This window comes from Balaenoptera physalus (genome assembly GCF_965194825.1).
Source record: "Balaenoptera physalus genome assembly, chromosome: 14".
In the NCBI taxonomy this organism is placed as follows: domain Eukaryota; kingdom Metazoa; phylum Chordata; class Mammalia; order Artiodactyla; family Balaenopteridae; genus Balaenoptera; species Balaenoptera physalus.
Window position 1 is genome coordinate 90,218,371 of NC_138893.1, and position 17,722 is coordinate 90,236,092.

The 17,722-nt window shown below is 36.6% G+C and overlaps 1 protein-coding gene across 4 annotated transcripts in view; it reads left to right on the forward strand.

Moving 5' to 3' along the window:
• Positions 1-14,808, forward strand: part of CTNNA3 (catenin alpha 3) — a 1,725,675-nt gene extending 1,710,867 nt beyond the window's left edge. For all 4 annotated transcript variants that reach the window (XM_082424660.1, XM_082424659.1, XM_082424661.1 and 1 more), the window contains one exon: positions 6,499-14,808. In XM_082424660.1, coding sequence (XP_082280786.1) covers positions 6,499-6,786 — 288 coding nt within the window. In that variant the 3' untranslated portion in view covers positions 6,787-14,808. The remainder of the gene's footprint in view (positions 1-6,498) is intronic.
• The last annotated feature ends 2,914 nt before the right edge of the window (positions 14,809-17,722 follow it).

Sequence of the window (17,722 nt, forward strand, 5' to 3'; positions counted from 1 at the left end):
AATGTTTACTACTGCAACTAGAGGGGTTAAAATGGCAGAATGATGACAATCAAGACAGGTTGAAAAATAGTACTGAGGAACGTGAAAAGGTCTATGAAATGGAAGTCCTTACATGGATTGGAGAACCAATGCTATTTGGATTTTTAGCTTCACACAACCTAGTTTTTCCTTACCTACGGTCATGCAAGAGATGAGTGTACGATCTAGGACCAACAACGGTGCTTTCTTACTCTCAGCACAGAGTTCTTGCAACGTCATTAAGATGTCAGGTTGAGTATTATCAGTAGATGTCTGTGAAGAGGGCAGAACTCAGAGCGCTGCCTGATGCTGGAGAGAAGAACAGCACAGGCTGAAACACAGAGGGTCAGAGAACCATGCCAAACCCAGCCCCTCCTGCTAGCCCTACTTAGTAAAGAATCTGTGTAACTAGTAGCTGGGGTATAATTGTTATAGAAAAGTAGTTCTTCAGCTAATCATCTGCCTTTAAGCCAACATGGCTATAGGATAGCTAATCACTAACATTACCAATAGTATTTCTAAAATAGGCCATTTCAAATAGAATTAAAAAGCATTCTGAGTAGCCACCTGAATTGGTGTTATGTTTTTTATTATTTCATCTACATAAAATGTTTTTGGCCTGGAATATGTGCTTTAGAAAACAGTAAGATCTGAAAATGCTTTTTGACAGGACAATATATTACAACTGAATAAATGTCATATTTCATTTCACGTATGGCCCTTTCAGCAGTGTTAAATTTCTTTAGTTATTCCATACATTGATTTTCCCCCTTTCAACTTAAGTTGTCCTTTTCTGTTGTCATGATCTAATGGAGAGCTGGCAAAGGACAAATTTACAAGATGAATCCTATCAGTGGCCCACTGGAATAACTCTTCATATTCAAAGAAGGCACCACCTTCTCAATTTAATTATAAGCTTGACAATTTCAATTTGGATGTATAACTCCATTTTGACTAGCCTTAACAAAGCCCCTTATTTGATTTTCCCATTAAGCCAGCCTGGCTCTTTAACATTTTTGAATGCAACCTAAAAAGGAGAATGTTTTCAATACAGGCCATTCTTCTAAAAATCTGTTCAGAAACAAAAGTATGTGTTAAGCAAGTATTTGGATAAAACTAGGTCCTCAAGAAAAGTTCAGGGTGGATACTAAAAACATGTTGAATTAGATGATGTATTTTTGCTAACAAATGTGTATTTAAATATTTCCTATGGTGTACAACTACCATTATTAGATCAATTATAAGTTAGGAAGACTATAACAGTGTTTACTTTTAAGAAATATTTAAGCTGTCACTTGTTATCTACCAACACACATATGTAATGCCCTTTAACGTTACCTATGTTGACCTTATTTCCAAATACTTTAACTGAGCATTTTAAAACTAAGTGCAGGTTAACTAGAAACTCCAGGATCTGGGGACAAAATCCTGGTTTCTACTGCAAAACCAAGGCAAACAAATTTATTTAATTTTGTTTGAGAATCAGAAAAAAAGTTTGCTTTGTATTTACAGTATGACACATTTTAAAGATGAAGTAAATGTTATACAATTCCACGTCCTAGAAACTATAATATGATTTGTTTATGGTTTATCTTTGCCTTATTGATATGTTTACTGAGCTGTACATTTTAAAATTTTAAAAGGTTTTGTTAGAAAATATCTTTAATCTGAAAGTCTTCAAACTGGGGCTTATAAGGATGACTGAGTATTTCTATTTACTATTTCAAAAAAATGCTGCTTGGAAAATAATGGAGTATAAACACTATCAAACCATCATCCTAACAAAATACATTGGGGCAAGTAAGATACCCTCATTTTTCTTAGTACCAACATGCATGCAAAAATTCTATAACCTTTCTAAAAACAGTTATTGAATAGTCATTTTTTAAAATTTTAGACATTGTATTAATGTTGGTGCACCTTCTTCAACTGTACAATATCTGAAAATAAATACACATTGGAAGTGACATATTACTGAGAGGCAGGGTTGTGTAATGGGTAAAAGTACCAGGTACTTGAACAACACTGCCTTGGCTCCAATTCCAACTCTACCATTTAATAGCTGGGTCGCCTTGAGATAGCTACCAAACCTTCTGGTTCCTTTGTTTCCTCATCTTTAAAATGGAGATAATAATAGTACTCACCGCATAGGATTGCTGTGAGTTAACTTATGTCAACTGTTTAGAACAGCGCCAACACATAGGAAACACACAATAGATATTAGCAATTATTACAAGCTGTTATTATACTTGGAGCCAGACCACACACATTTGCCTTTCAAGTACTACTTTTGTGTAGGTGCTACATCCACCAGGGTTCTTTAAGTTCAGGTAAACATTGAGACTTACAAGAATATCATAGGCTACCCTTGGCACCAGTTTACCTAGAAGGTTATAGGACAGGAAATATATTTTTCCAGGCAACACCAGGCTTTTCTCTCCACAGGAGTCCCAGCGACTGTAGTTGCCATGGCAGTTCACACAGGGGTTGGGGAGCTATCTATGCTTTCCCCAGGTGACAGCCCAGGTGCACGGGTATGGGATCTACATCAGTGGGAGTTAGCAACCTCATGCAAAACACATTTCTGACGAAGGTCTTGTATCCAGAATGTGGAGAGTTAGAGTAGTATAGTACAAGACATTCTGGTGTTCTGACATAACGTAGATGAGGAACTTACAAAATTAAAAGAAGGAATAATTAGCATGTCTTTCTTGAATATTCCTCTTAACTATCAACAATTACAGTAAGATTTGAACAAAGATTTGCCAGCAAACATTCCACCCTGATGTAGTTGTTGAGGACTTTTATCACAGGTATTTAACTTCGAGTTTTGTAAAAAGATCCAGCCATTTTATGTATACATGAACAAAATTTTGACATTTTATGAGGAAAAAGAACATACCTTTTATTGTTGTTATAATCCTTTTCCACAGCAAAGGCTTGCAGACACATGTCGAACTAGGACCAAGCCTTTTGTCTGAGAACATTCTTAGAACTGGACAGATTTGTACTGTAGCTTAACTGAAATCACAGATTACACACCACAAAGCACAAAAGAGACATTACAATAAAATGAACTAAGATCTGTAGAATGATAATATTGAGAAGGACCCTATTTAGACGGTCTTAATTTGGATTATTTGCAAAATACATCTTTCAGTTAGAGCCAGCACTGAGCACCATCTCTATATTCATGTAGATCCTCAAAAAAAAGAGGCAGAACTTATGAACTATGTCTGATTTACTTTTGAACATAGACAATATTGAAGATCTTATTGTGACATTAATAGACCCATAAGTTCAGTTACTTTGAAACCATATCAGTATTGTAAGAATAAGCACAAGTCACTACCATGAGAAGGATGGCTATATTCCTATTTACTATGGTAGGAGAACAGACTTCCAATTTATATAGATCATAGGCCTTTAATTTGGATCAAGATCTTCTTTATTTTTTTTAACCTCATCCACTTTTATGGAAAGAAGGCAACAGGAAGCTGCTTATATGTACTTGCATGCAAATATTTACATATAACCTTAGAAGGTTTCAGGGCCTTAGAAGCCATTTCATTTCTCAGTTGATACCTTGATCCAAGAACACTTCATCCAAATCAGAGAGGACTGTCACCAGATGTTAGGAAAAATAGCTCGTTTTATGGCAAACATTTCAAGTTACATCTACTTAGAAGCCTTTTCAGTTGATGAAAGTGATTTGTAATGGTAAGAGAATTTTTGGACCTGAGTTTTATAGTCTGATTGGTTTACGCTACCAGGCCTTTAGAGTAAAATAACATTCTCACTTGCACAGGTACACTTGTGAAATTCAGAAAACCTTGTTCAAGAAATTGAACAAAGAGATCCCAAAGTGGTACATTACCCTACTCAAATATGCTTTGTTTCCACAAAGGGAATTCTTTTGAATTCTTCCCTTGGAGGATTTTTCATTAAACTAAGCCTGGTAAGAGGACTTATAATACTTTTTGGAGACATGAAATTGTGCAGTTATTCTCTACGAGTAGGCCTGAGGCACTGCTTAGGCCTCAAACAAAATTTCCTACCATTTGCTTGGCTTGTCTGTGCCCCTTGCTTGTGTGGCCTGTGATTTGGCTAATAGCAAAAAGTCAGGCATCTTAGGGAATATAGCTCTTGGACCTCAAAGATCCTCATAGAATGTCTTACAAGCTTTCCTCATGAAATAACAGTATTCTTGCAGCAACTGTCCTAATCTGTCTGCAAAACTAGTTTTCATGCTCTCCTGAAGGGAGAGGGATAATTTGTCCTATGGTTTTCTTCAGTCTACTGGAGGAGAAGTCCTGCTACAGTCATTTAGGATTTTAAAATAAAAAGATTTGTCAGAGGCCAGAATAAGAAATCACAATGGTACAGACAGGGCTTTGCTGATTCAGTGAGGAAAGAAGACAAGTCAATTTCTACAGTTTAAGTCATGAATTTAACTTAAACAACCTTTCAAGACTATAGGTTTATGTATAAAACCCACTTGTATGGGTGGGTTCATTTGCTTCAAAAGCAAATGAAATAAATACAATCTATACATGACAAGATTACAGAGTCAAAAGGAGAAGAGAATGTAAGTTTTAGGGTGGGAAGGCCAGAGGCCCTGGTGAAATCCTGAATGACAGCAGGTCACTAGGACCTTCTTCTCCAGAAGATTTAATGGCAGCACAGAGCCCTCAGAATACACCAAATAGTTTCATGTTTGAAAGAGAAGATTACCAAGGATCCTCAATACTATTCAGGTTAATTCATCATTTAGAAAAACTTTCTTCTTACTACAGTGAGATTGGAAACTACTTTCAGAATCTAACTAGCTCTAGGAGGTCTTTAATGAAAATTGCTAATTATTAAACAGCAGACTTTAGCGTGCAGTTTGTCCACAGAGTAACATTAATAACAAAGTGTGTTATTCTATTCAAAGTCTGTCTTTTTTTTTTTAAGTTGTGTACAGATTCAGAAGTTCTAAGTGTTCTCTGAAATACATGTGAGTGCTTCATGAAATCCTGTTTAATGTTTGTAAAAAAAATTTGTCATTCCTGACACAAAGATTTTACATTTCTGGCTTCAATAAGTAAAAAGACTCAAAGATGTGTAGTTTTCAAGTATTACTGCCTTTCAAATTACATATTTTTTGGTGTTACCTTTTCAAGGATTTCAGGGTTGGCATATAATGGAGCTAATTAAATTTTCCACCGAGGAAGGAGCCAGCTAGACCACTGCCCCAGGCACATAACCTGAGCTTACTACTTTCCTTCGCTCATTTATTCTGTGTGTGAGATGAGACTCCTCGAACTGCAAAGGTGGAGTACTCACGCCAGTCAGCTGCTGATGGATTTCAGTAACTACAGAGGCAGTGTCTGAGCCTCAACCTGACAGCACACACCACAGCCAGGTGACAGTGGAAGCGCATCTTCCCGTATGAGTTGGCTGTGGATGACAATCTGCCAAACTAAAATAATGGAAGAGGCATTAGTTATATAAAAATGAACCAACTGGGCTTAGCTCTGAAGTATTTTGCAAGATTCTAGGAATATCACCTCATTTTGCCCTGAGATGGTTTTAGTGAACAACCCAGAAAACGTAACAACAATTACAAAATAGAATTATGTGGGAAAAGGTGTCTTTTAGTAATTTCATTGGTATATCTTTATAATTAAGCAATTTTGTCAGCCTTCATAAGAAACAAAGGAAATATTTAATAACAACTATGTGGCAGTCTACTAGGCTCTTTACACGTGTTATTTACCTTCAATAAGTACTCTTTTCCTATTTTATATCTGAGGAAACTAGGATGAAAATAGTTAAATGATTTGTTTATGTTACTAAATGGCAGATCTGGAATTTAACCAACTTTGACTGAAAAGATCTGTTTTAACACACTGCCTGATAGGTGTAAGAATTACGTGTTTTTAAAAAAGAGACTCTTGTAGGTGGAATTGTTTGGGAAATATTCACGAAAATGAGTGGTATACATGCATGTGTATATGCATATGTGTGTATGATATTTATCGTAGACTACGAATTCCCTGAGAAGATTTTTCAGTTGTTGTTTTATTAAGTTACTTATATATGATATAGCTTTTACTGTAGACAGTCATTTCTTATAAAAGGGGTGAACATTAACCCTGGAAGTATGGAGATCCATTACAAAGAAAGCAGTGACCATCTGGTTCTTATGATATGATATAGAAGGTACAGAATTGATTTCACTGAAAACCAAGAAAAAAAATCTAAGCTATCATCTTAGAAAATAGAATATGGATCTACTTATGCATCAGATGACTAGATAAATGATTAAATATAGATTGATGTGATAATTTACTTAGGTATATAAAATGAGGAATAACTCATTCGTGTCTGGGATAAAAACAAAGTGGCACATTTCATTTTCTGTAACATTAAATCTCTTTAAATTCCTGATTACATTCTCTGAATAATAGTTTGTTTTTTGTTTTTTTCCTACAGTTGGACAGTGTCACCTCCCTGATCCAAGCAGCCAAAAATTTAATGAATGCTGTAGTGCAAACAGTGAAAATGTCTTACATTGCCTCAACCAAGATCATCCGAATTCAGAGTCCTGCTGGGCCCCGGCACCCAGTTGTTATGTGGAGAATGAAGGCTCCTGCAAAAAAACCCTTGATTAAAAGAGAGAAACCAGAGGAAACATATGCAGCTGTCAGACGAGGCTCAGCAAAGAAAAAAATACACCCAGTGCAAGTGATGAGTGAATTTAGAGGAAGACATATCTACTGAAACCACTCTTCTACTCTAGTGTTTATATTACAAAGTCCTGGCTAAACACACTGCTTTATTTTTACACTTGATTAGTTCTGTAAGTTCACTAACTTAGAATTTAACCCACAAATAATGTAAAACATTGAAAGCCTAACCAACATGAGCAACATATATTTGGGATCATGCCATTGTCATTTCTGTATGGCCAGCACCTAATAAGTAATCAACAGATGCTTGTTGAATGAATGAAATCTTCAGGTGTCATTCAGCCTTTCCCATCACAGAGAATATCTTATATTCATTACTAAATGAACACAGGAGACTCAAATGAGTCCTGTTCATCTGTAACAGCTTAAGTATACTCACCCTTTTCATTTTGAGTTAAAATAGTGATATGAGCTCTTGACTTGGTTTTCAATGGAAACAAAAGATTTCATAAAATACTTTCCCATTTAATCTCCATACTTCCTTTATCTGATGTAACCTGACAGACATGTGTGATTCCTTCTACAGGAAAAAAAAAAAAATTCAATCTCTAGATATTTGTGACAACTGTCAACTGATTGGGCTAATATCCATCAGAAACTAACCAAGCTTGAGCAATCAAGTTACTTTCTGGATTTTCAAGGTCCACCTTAATTATTTATGAAACAATTTATTAACATCATAAAGTTTACAATGAGTTTTCATGCCACAAATGTGCATTTCAGGACTCCACTGTGTTCAGCAGTTCTGCACGTTGAGTTTTGGAGTTAAAAAGGCCCACCAGAATACTACATATATGGCGGAAGAGTTATCAATCATCCATTGGGGAAGTGGGCATTTAACTCTATCCCCAAGCGAGTTAGGATTGATAACAGAAATGCAAGGAGTTCTGCATGACTCCATTTGTATCACCTTGCAAGTGTAATTAAAAGGAAAAGGCCAGTTGGAAAAACATTTTGTCATTGAGTAAAATATAACTCAAAAAATGTGTGTGAATTGTACCACTGAACTCTGAAGTAGAGTTAGTGGCAAAGAAGCTGGAGTGATTTTAATAACATTTTTTAAAATAAAAGTCACTGAGGTCATTTTATAACTGCAGTCATTGTGCTCGTCCCGAACTGAGTTCATAATGGACTTTATAACAGTTTCAGAGTCTAGTGCATTGCTTTTCTCTTTCTACTTCTTTCTCTCTGTCTGTCTCTGGAGGAGTTAAGTTTCAGTTTTACCTTTTCTCATGCATAGAGTTCCCATTCACAGGATTTTAAACATGAATTTCCTATTCTACTTTATCAAAATTATACCAAAATCGTGACTTCACTTTGTAAAACATTTCCATCAATGAATTGTTTCAACAACCATGTCATCTTAGTTTGACTAGGTAAAGTTTAGACATGCAACATCAGTTGACGTTTGGAGAGCCAGTTTGGGTAAAAGAATGTGTGAAACATAAGAAGGCATATAGGTTGAGAGCATGATGTGTGTGGTATCTTGAACGAAATGGTATGGGAAAGGGATTTAATCGGTCAATATGTTAATAAATTATGGGGAAAATGTAAACTTTTCATTGTAATATGTTATATTGTTCTTCCGAAACGCTAGGTTACCTGGGCTAAGTATTGATACATACGCTTTCTAAGAGTGAAAGCAATAAGCTCCTGCCTGCCTTGCGGTGTGCACTGGCCCACGATCAATATTATTCTGGACAGAGTCCACTCCCTAAAAGAAAAGACAGTGCAGAAAGGAATTAGAGAATCCAGATAATTATATTGTCCAGAACTAGCTAGCTAACTGAGGCAAAACAGGGAATTTCTTTTGTTGACATGCTACCATCATTTTCTGTTCTAAGAGTAGACATTACAAGAGTTACATCTATGACACTTCCTTTTCTCAGGTAGAAGTGTGAATTTATAATTTAGTTGAGAAAATAATTTTTTTAAAAAATTACCAAACTACTAGTATATCTTAGTTCCTAAAGCCACATGCTCAAGAACCATAAGAGTCTCATTTACAAAATCTAATGTCTGTTTAATTCTACATCAGCTTTCCACAGGTTAGAGTTTAGAATGCAGCACTGGATGCCAAAAGAACATAACTAATTTGAAATTATACACTTATCAAATAACCTCTGTATCTATCTTAAGAAAATGACTCTTTAAAAATGAGATGTGAACAAGTCCTCCTCTTCAAAGTAGAGGGATTTCCAGCTTAGATCAAAGCAAAAAACTATAATTAAGCAAAACTTAATAAAAAAAAAATTAACTTGGAGAATGTCCCAGGAGTAAAGTCTGGTGCAATAATCAAAGGTGCAATAAGAACAAGATGCACAGAGCTGAGAAGGACATCTGTCCACCTGACTCAATTCCTGCAGTGGGCAGCATTTCAGCATTTAATTCAATTCAAACCCGCTAATAGTATAATACTTAGAAGAAAAATTAGCAGCAAATATATTAACAAATCCTCACATTATAAAACATAGTTAAATGAATCTAATCAGTAAGTATGAAGGTGGTGTATATATTTATAACTAAGCCCTTCTTCTGCAGGGGAATGACAGAAATTTCTTAATGAGAGTGATTGCTTGGTGGCCCATCTATGCATCTTTTGAAATTGCATCACAGAGATCGGTGCTTCTTCTAATGATACTTTTGCTTTATCTTGCTAATCAAAACTCACCTTTTTCTTTTAGTGAAATTGAGTTATGTTAATTTATGAAGGAAAAAAATCTTTGAGAGGGAGGAGAGGGTTTCTGTCACCTTTGAAGGACCGTTCCATCCTGGTTACCCACCAGCATCACTGGCAAACATTAGCCTGAAATCAGAATGAGAAGTTAGAAAATATCTGTCAAATCATAATCCACTCAAGGTTTTTTAGTTAGAAAAACTGGAAGGTTTTCATTAAATAGGAAAGGTGATAAATATAAATCTTTCCCTTTTACTTATCACAAGTGGAAATTAATGGCTTAAAATATTTCCTTCTTTCTAATGGACTAAATGAATGAGTCTGGAAAAAAATTCGAACACTAAACTTCTAAGGAAATTTGTTAATTATTCCCTTTCTGCTTGTCTTATGACATGAACAAAAACTGTGAATGTATTAGAAAATACAATATTCTTAAAATTGCCCTCTGGTCTTTGCAAATCTCTGAATTTATCAGTATTAGTATACGTTCCCCATAAAATTCCTTCTGTATGAGGAGTAAGTACCTCCACAACTCTACAGAAAGGCCCACTTTGTCAGGCTGACATCCTTGCAGACTTAACATCTTCAGAGAGGTCAGTTTTCAAGTCACAGTAAAGCAAGATATTTAAAATTGTGAACACACAGTTAAGTGCCCAATGTGGGCCTCAAACCTAATAATTAGTGCTCCTCAAATTTAATGAGTGACTGAAAAGACTAATGTCTGACAACAGAGAAAGTATTTCCAGTGACTTCCTACACCTTCACATTCAGGGTGGTCTTTTCATCTCACCATCCCTGAGCTCCGTATCTTCCTATAACCTGCTGACAGTTTGCTACCAGAATGATGCAGCAGGCCTGCTCATCCCAATCAATTACCCCCAAATAATGTCCTTTCCTCTTAGTCCATGCACCAAAATCTCTCTCGCTCATCTCTCATCCCCTTAGGAGACCATCCCACACATCAATTGATTAATACAGTCTGTAGCATTCTAGTTAAAATTATTAATTTTAATTCCCAATGCCATTATTTTTTTCTTTTCTTTTCTATTCCAGAAAACATTCTTATCTTTTTTGCTGTCAAATGGACACTTCCATGCTAGGGACTGTGGTTCCCATCGATACATATTTCTGTATAGTGGCAGAATGAGTAGAGTGAGATCGAGACTTTTCCTGGCGATATTTACCTTTCTCTAGTGAACTCACTGCAGAGCTGCCAGCCTGTTTCACCTTCATTGTAAGTAATTCTCTAGGTTAGCAAAGCAAGCGCCAGAATATCAAGTTGAGTAAAGTCTGTACTTTCTTTTGTCAGCCTGTCTTTTGTTAAGACAGTCTGCTTATTGCATATTTAGGTATCAAACAGCCATTTTTTCTTTTTGGAAAGTCAGAAATACTTCTGTTTGACTTCATCAGAAAATTTAGGGGCATCCAGTTAAAAGACTGTAACTTCCATATTATTTTAATAATTCTCTTTAAGTCAACTAGAAAAATGTCTGCAACCTGAAAAATTTATATTTGTTTATCATTTTCATTTATATATCACATACCAGAAAACAACACTTAATCGGACAAAAACCCTATAGCATTTTTTTGTCATAACTCTCTTTCCCTATCATTATAATATCTTTAATATTAGTAAATATTTTGCATATTCCTGCCAAATAAACAAGCCAGGCCTAATGACAGAAGAGTCTACACACAAAGTAGTTTAAAGTTTTCATTTTGGTTCTTTGGGTCTTTCAGGATAGAAAAATGTGGATGTTGCTAAAACCAGGTGTATGCAACTAAAGATGTTGTAATCAAGGTTTTAACACTATCCTAGACATCTGAGAGAAGGATTAAAATTTTTAATGCATTTTTTTTGCCATTTTAACTAATTTACATGAACAAGAAACATTTTCTATTAAAGCAAAAGAAAGAATAATTTCCTATATTAATCATTTTACATGTGAATTTTCTTCCCCAAGATAGATAGGACTTATTCCTGAACACTTCAAAAGAAGATAATACTAATTGAGAGAACCGCTTCCAAATGGAACCCAACCTTACCAGAATCCCACCTACAGACAATCAATCGATGGTTTGTAGGGCTGGCCTTTATGTAGATCCTGGGACGAGATGTCTCATGGCTGCAGGCTGGCTTCTGGAATCCAACAGTCCCCACTAGTTTAGGAGAACAAAACCCAAGGAATAACCTTCAAAATGAATTTAACAAGTTGGAGGGGAAAAAAAGCAGTGAATACAGAGCAGTTCTAAAAGAAAGTGGGTAAGAAAGTGACAGAGGTAGAGGAGGGAATAAGAAAGGTAGTTGCAGAAGCAGGTAACTTTTGTACCAGAGAGAGGAAGAGTTTTGAGTTCTATGAAGATTAGGCAGCCTTCTCCTGAGGAAGATTTTAAGGATAGGATAGGGCACTTGTCTTTGGCAGTTTGGGTGAAGTCATGTCAGGGCAGAGAACAAACTATATAACTTTTGAGGATCATTTAGTGATACTGTTTGCAAGATGAGAAACAGAAATTAAGCCAGTTTTTTAGCATGTTGATGGGTGAAATTCTTCCCAGTATCAGAGTTAATCGGGATATTATATATTCAACAAATATTTGTTGAGCAACTTTGATGTTCCAGGCACTGCTCTAGGTTCTTAGGATATACCAGATAACAAAACAAACAGTGATTCTTGCCCTTATGGGCAGACTCTGTGTTGAATGCTATTACCTTATTTAATTTTTTCAATAACCCTATGGGATAAACATTATCAGCTCTATTCCTTAGAAAAGACACTAAGGATACGGATCTTGCTCAAAAACTCACTGGCCTTAAAATCTGGTTGTACTCTAGGGTCTGAACTTTTAGCCACCGCACCATCCAGATTTCCTGGAAAATGGGATTGGATTTTTTAGTTGAAAATGAGATGCACATTTCAAATGCTGGCTGGCTTCCTATATAAGAGCAAAAGGATCAAAACTTAAATATATATGGTATATAAATCCATACCTACATCACTGAAAGCAAATAAAAAGCAGGTACATAAGTAATTAGCTGAATGTTATAACCTCTAATAATTGAATAAAAATATCAGATATATGAGGAGTGAATATTTCATCTACATGATCTGAAATCAGATGAAAACACTTACCAAATTACTTTCACTTCCACAGAGGTGAAATCTTCCATGGAGATGCCTGTTTAAAATCCATCTTTAGCACTGACTGGTGAAAACAATTTGTTGACACCATTTCTTTCCTTCTTTACTGCTAATGTGTGTTTAAAGTTATATATCCCAGGGAGGATGGGCCAAGGATTATTGAAATAAGCTAAAGTTTCTTTGTATTCCACACTGACTGAACCAGAGGAAATGTATGTTTCCTTCTCTATAGAGGTAACAATGTATACAGTATGTGTCTGACTGTAAGCAAGTTTAGTCCTTTAAACTTTACATGGTCCTTCTTCCTAGAGACAACTGAAGTCTAGACTCTCCCTCTTGCCCATGTTGCTGGATAGACCTCCCTATCTCAGGCCTGGGGTAGTTAAATGACTTTCTGATCTTTCTTAAAGTGGAGACAGAAATGTTTCCTTAAACTGGGAATATATTTATTTGGGGTCTTCAATTTTGGGTACCTGGCAGTCATGACGGTGCCTGCTCCCAACTATCATAAAAGGAAGCCTGGAGGGAAACTCTTTCTGAAAGAGGCTCAGATTTCTAACAACCATCTCTAAAAATCTCTTCAATGTAGGATATATACGACAGCCACTTAAATGGTATTAGCAGAATACTAATTCTACTTACGTCCTGTGTTTTCATTCCAAATGAGGTATTTTTTAGTTCTAAAGTTTCCTTTCCTTTGCATTTTCAAGAAGAATGCTTATTTTTTGTTCTGGGTATTTGGTCTTAAAGATATGTAGCATCTCTAAACATCTTAAAGCCCCCTTTCAATAATTATATCAATAGTTCAAAGCCAGCAGATAACTTTTTCTATTCAGACAACCATGTATTACGTAGTCCCAGGCCAGCCCTCAACATGTCCATCAGTTTCCCATCTTTACGAATTATCTGAACCTCTCTGTGATATTCAGTGCTAGTCTAGCTAAGACTGACAAGTCTGGGCTTCTAACATCAAATCTGGATTGGAATGTTTATTCATAAAGCAAAGGGGCAAGTCTGAGAGGTTAGTTCACACTCTCAGTTACACAGAACTTTTCTTCTTCCTTAAGCTTTAAACATAAAATTAATTTTGAAAATACTGTAGAAATAGTATTCCATTGCTTGCTGAATCTTATGGCATTATAACTCTCTATTTTTATGTGCTGGTATACAACGAGATATAAATATGAGAATTTCAGCAACTGTCTTGCAGGGTTAAGCTGTGCTTCTGACTGATTTTGAAAATTGTCCTTGTGTGGTAAAATTCCTCCAAAGAAAATTTCATTGGACCTGAATGACAGCATAATAATTTTTCTTTGATATCCATGACTAACAACTCCCTGAAAACAGAAGTAGACATATGTCATGCCCAATTTAGTACCTAATAGTTGGGACTTTAAAACAAAATTTTCTTGAGCAAGTTTTTGGATGATTAAATATGAATTAAAACTTCCAGTGAAAGATTTCCAGATGCTCCTGCTTTCCATTTTGATTATGTTTTAGTTCCATACTGACTTGGCCAAAAAAAAAAAAAAATTCACTTAACTTTACCTTATGTACTTTTACAGGCAACAACTTTGACATTTTAAACTTAGTGACATTTCCGAAGGTAACACGCACATTGTAAATCAGGATGAAGGCAGATTTAAGCTGACAGTCTGAGATTAAATAAAAGCAAGCAGTTGATAATAGTCATGTTTATTGTAACAATATCTTGAGAACTTTAGTGGCATTTGAGGTGTTTCAAACTATCAGTACCTTTCTTCTACACCTCACCCTGCTGTGCAGAAGGCAGAATAGGGCTGAGTTAAGCACCCACTATAGTAACTGCCAATTCAAAGTAGGTTTATGGTTTGGCCATAGATAAACTTTGACAAAAGCACTTGTAGAGCTTTCTGGTCATTATTTATCCTTAAAGTCAATTTCACCAATCAATAAAAATGAATTATTTATCCAGGAATAGATAAAGCTCTTTAATACCCTCACAACATTGACATAGAAGGTCAGATATTCCTTGTTTGGGATTCTGCATGTCTTTTGTGCTTAACTGAATCATTTTTTTTTCATTGTGTTCTCAATTTTTTCACGCATGTAACACTGGGTTTGTTTCAAAATTATGCAGTATTATTTGAAACAATATTTATTTCAACTCATGTCACTGTAGCTTGTTAATAATTTGCTCAACTGATAATTAAACTATGTATGTTAAAGCAATAACACTGAAAGAACTGTTTATGCATTTGGCGTTTATCTTTGGTGGTATGTGTCTTGAGTCGGAACAAAAAAGGGAAGGTAATGAATTGCTGAGTAGTCTAACCACTAGTCTAGGTATTACCTTCATTCCCACTCTCTTTCAATTATATGTACTACAATTTGGGAGGGTACTTTCACAAACTACCGTATGAACACAAGTAACACAGACCATATGTGATAGAATTAAATTTTCAGTTTAAATGGCATTTTTTTGTTCAATATGGACATTAGGTTTTTTAAATAATGTCTGTGTAGATAAAGAACTGTTCTCTAGCTTAGGACTTTATGAAAAGAACCAATAATTTTTCTAAGACTGAACACATACTACAGGGTGGGCATGGAATACCATTGGCTCTACTGATGTTTCTGCATCTGAATATTAATAGGTTCTGAACATCTGTCTTAGCTTACTAATCTGCACGCTGGTGATCATCTTTTTCAGCATGAACCTCATGGAGATAGTCTCTGGATACCCTTCCAGTGTTTATACACCACTGTTGTCTGTTCTGGGACATCATTTTCTCCCTTCAGGGCTCCCACTGCTTCAGGCGCTTATTGCTAAGTCTCAGTCAGCTTCTGCACTTTCTTCAAACACAGTCTGTAAGTTTAGAGTATTTATCACTTAATTCCTATGAAAAACCATGACTCCCCTCATTCAGTTCTGCCAGACATGGGCCACCTCCTTGTTAATGAACGTGCTAGCAAGGGGTTGCCTTCCTGTGTCAGACTGTCCTGGGCCCCAGGAGCCCATCTTTGCTCTGGCAGCAGCAGTCCCTCCACCTTGATCTGCCGTCGTGCTCGCTCTGGGGGTGGAAGTGGAACTAAAAGCATTCTTGGCAAGAAGAGCCTGCTTCTGCCTGGAGGCTGAGCTGATGCCCTGACACTTCCTGGGCAACACCATGAAACATTCCATCCAGGAGCAGTAACTCACAGATGTAACTTCCAGCCACCACATGTCCAAAATCCTGTGGCTTGCGAGGGAAAAGCTGCTGTACTTCGTTGTCAAGTAACTGGTCCCCTGTTCTGTCGGAATCCCCCGGTTTTGGAAGAGAGATTCCTGAGGTATAGGCCCAGAGAAAGGAGTTCTCATGAAGTCAACAGGGAATGTCAAAGCCAAGGGCAATGGCAAAGGGAGGGACTTGGGGAGAGTAAATCACAGCCAGGTTTATACTAAATCACCTTTTGTCCCTGAGGATCCTGGAGGCCTGATCTGCTACTCTGAGCACCACAGAGAGTTGAAGAAATCCCCTTGTCCCTGCCACTTTTCCTGCCTTCTCATTACCCCTTCTAGCTGGTGGTGGTGACAGAATGTTAGGTGTGCTGATGAAGTCTACATGTCACCCTTTGTAACAATGGAAAGGACAAACCCCAAGGAACACAGTGAGCTGCCCTCTGGAACACAGATCTCCCTCACTTGGTGGGATGCCCTCTGCAGCCACTGATTCACAGCAGATGTGGGCAGAGAACTGATAGGTTTGTTGTTGTTGTTTCTTTTTATTTGACTTCAGAGGAAGCCTCTGCGACAGTGCCGGGAATCCACAGCTGGGTTCTGGAATGTCTCCATCCTTCCGTTAAGTGCTCATAGCGTCTCCTATCCACCAGGCTCATCCATTTTGTGGCAGTCACTTTGAGGCTTATTGCTCTGAGGGCTAAATTTGGAAGAAGAAGACCTGCATGCTGTAACAGACCCTGATGCCAGAGAAATGTGTGCACTCCTCAGCTCTATTATACCATAAACTCTTGGAAGCAATGATAATATTGTGTTCATTCTGTTTCTCCAATGCTATAGCACAGTGACTGACATACGAGTAGCTCAATTGATATTTTTGGAAGGAAGGAGTGAATTCATGAATGAGTTTATTTCAAATGAATGAATCCAGAACTCCACTGATCTGTGATTTGGGCCCTCTCTGAACCATCTAATCTGAAATTCTGAGAGTTTGGTAATCCTCAAGTTTACAGAGACAGTAACTAGTGTCAAGGACAGGATTTGAAAACTCCTAATTCTGTTACTCTTCCAAAACCATCCCTGCCGCCTTAGATAAATGAAAGTCACTGATGAGGAAAAGCCATGGGCTGTTTTTCACTCATTTGTTTATTCAACAGTCAAAAATATTTCTTGAGGGACTGTTATATGCAAAGGTGCTATGGGTGAAAGAAAGAAGCACGAATATTTTGGAATCAAGACATGGACTCATCAAGTTAATTAAAGTAAATAGCAGAGGAAGGGAAATAAAAACGCAGCTCGTGGCAATCTCCCTCAGGGTACAAGAAAGCAATGCAAGTTTCAGGACTCAAGGGGGACCTTTATAGAGGTTTTAATAGGAGAGTATGGTTTTGCAGGATGAAGAAAGATAACATTCCAGGAGGATGGACATGACCCAAGGCACAAAGACAGGAATGAGAACGTCACATATGGGGGTCAACTGGCTGAAGCGAAGAGTTCTAGATGGCCCCATTAGGATAGGAGCTCAGAAAGACACGAATGGGTTAAGTCACAGAGGATCTCAATGTCAGGCAAAGGTGCTAAAGCTTTAATCTGTAAATGGGGACAATACTAATATCTCCTAGCAAACAAGTTCTCTAATACAAGCAGAGTTATAAGATGACTAGTTAGACAGTGAAATGCAGGGTTGGTATTCAGAGTAAGGAAAATGAATAGGAAAAATCAGTTGCAATAATCCTGTGTGATATAAACAAGTGCCTGGGTGAAATGATAGCATTAGGAATTAAAAGAGTATTTTCAAAATAAACTATAAAGCATCAAACATAAAGAATCACAGGTTTTAAGTTCTATCTAAAACATGATGGATACATTTTGTATTCTACTATTTAATATATCCTTGTTTATTTTAATAAAGTATATTTTACTATAAAGGCAATTTAACATTTTCCTGTCA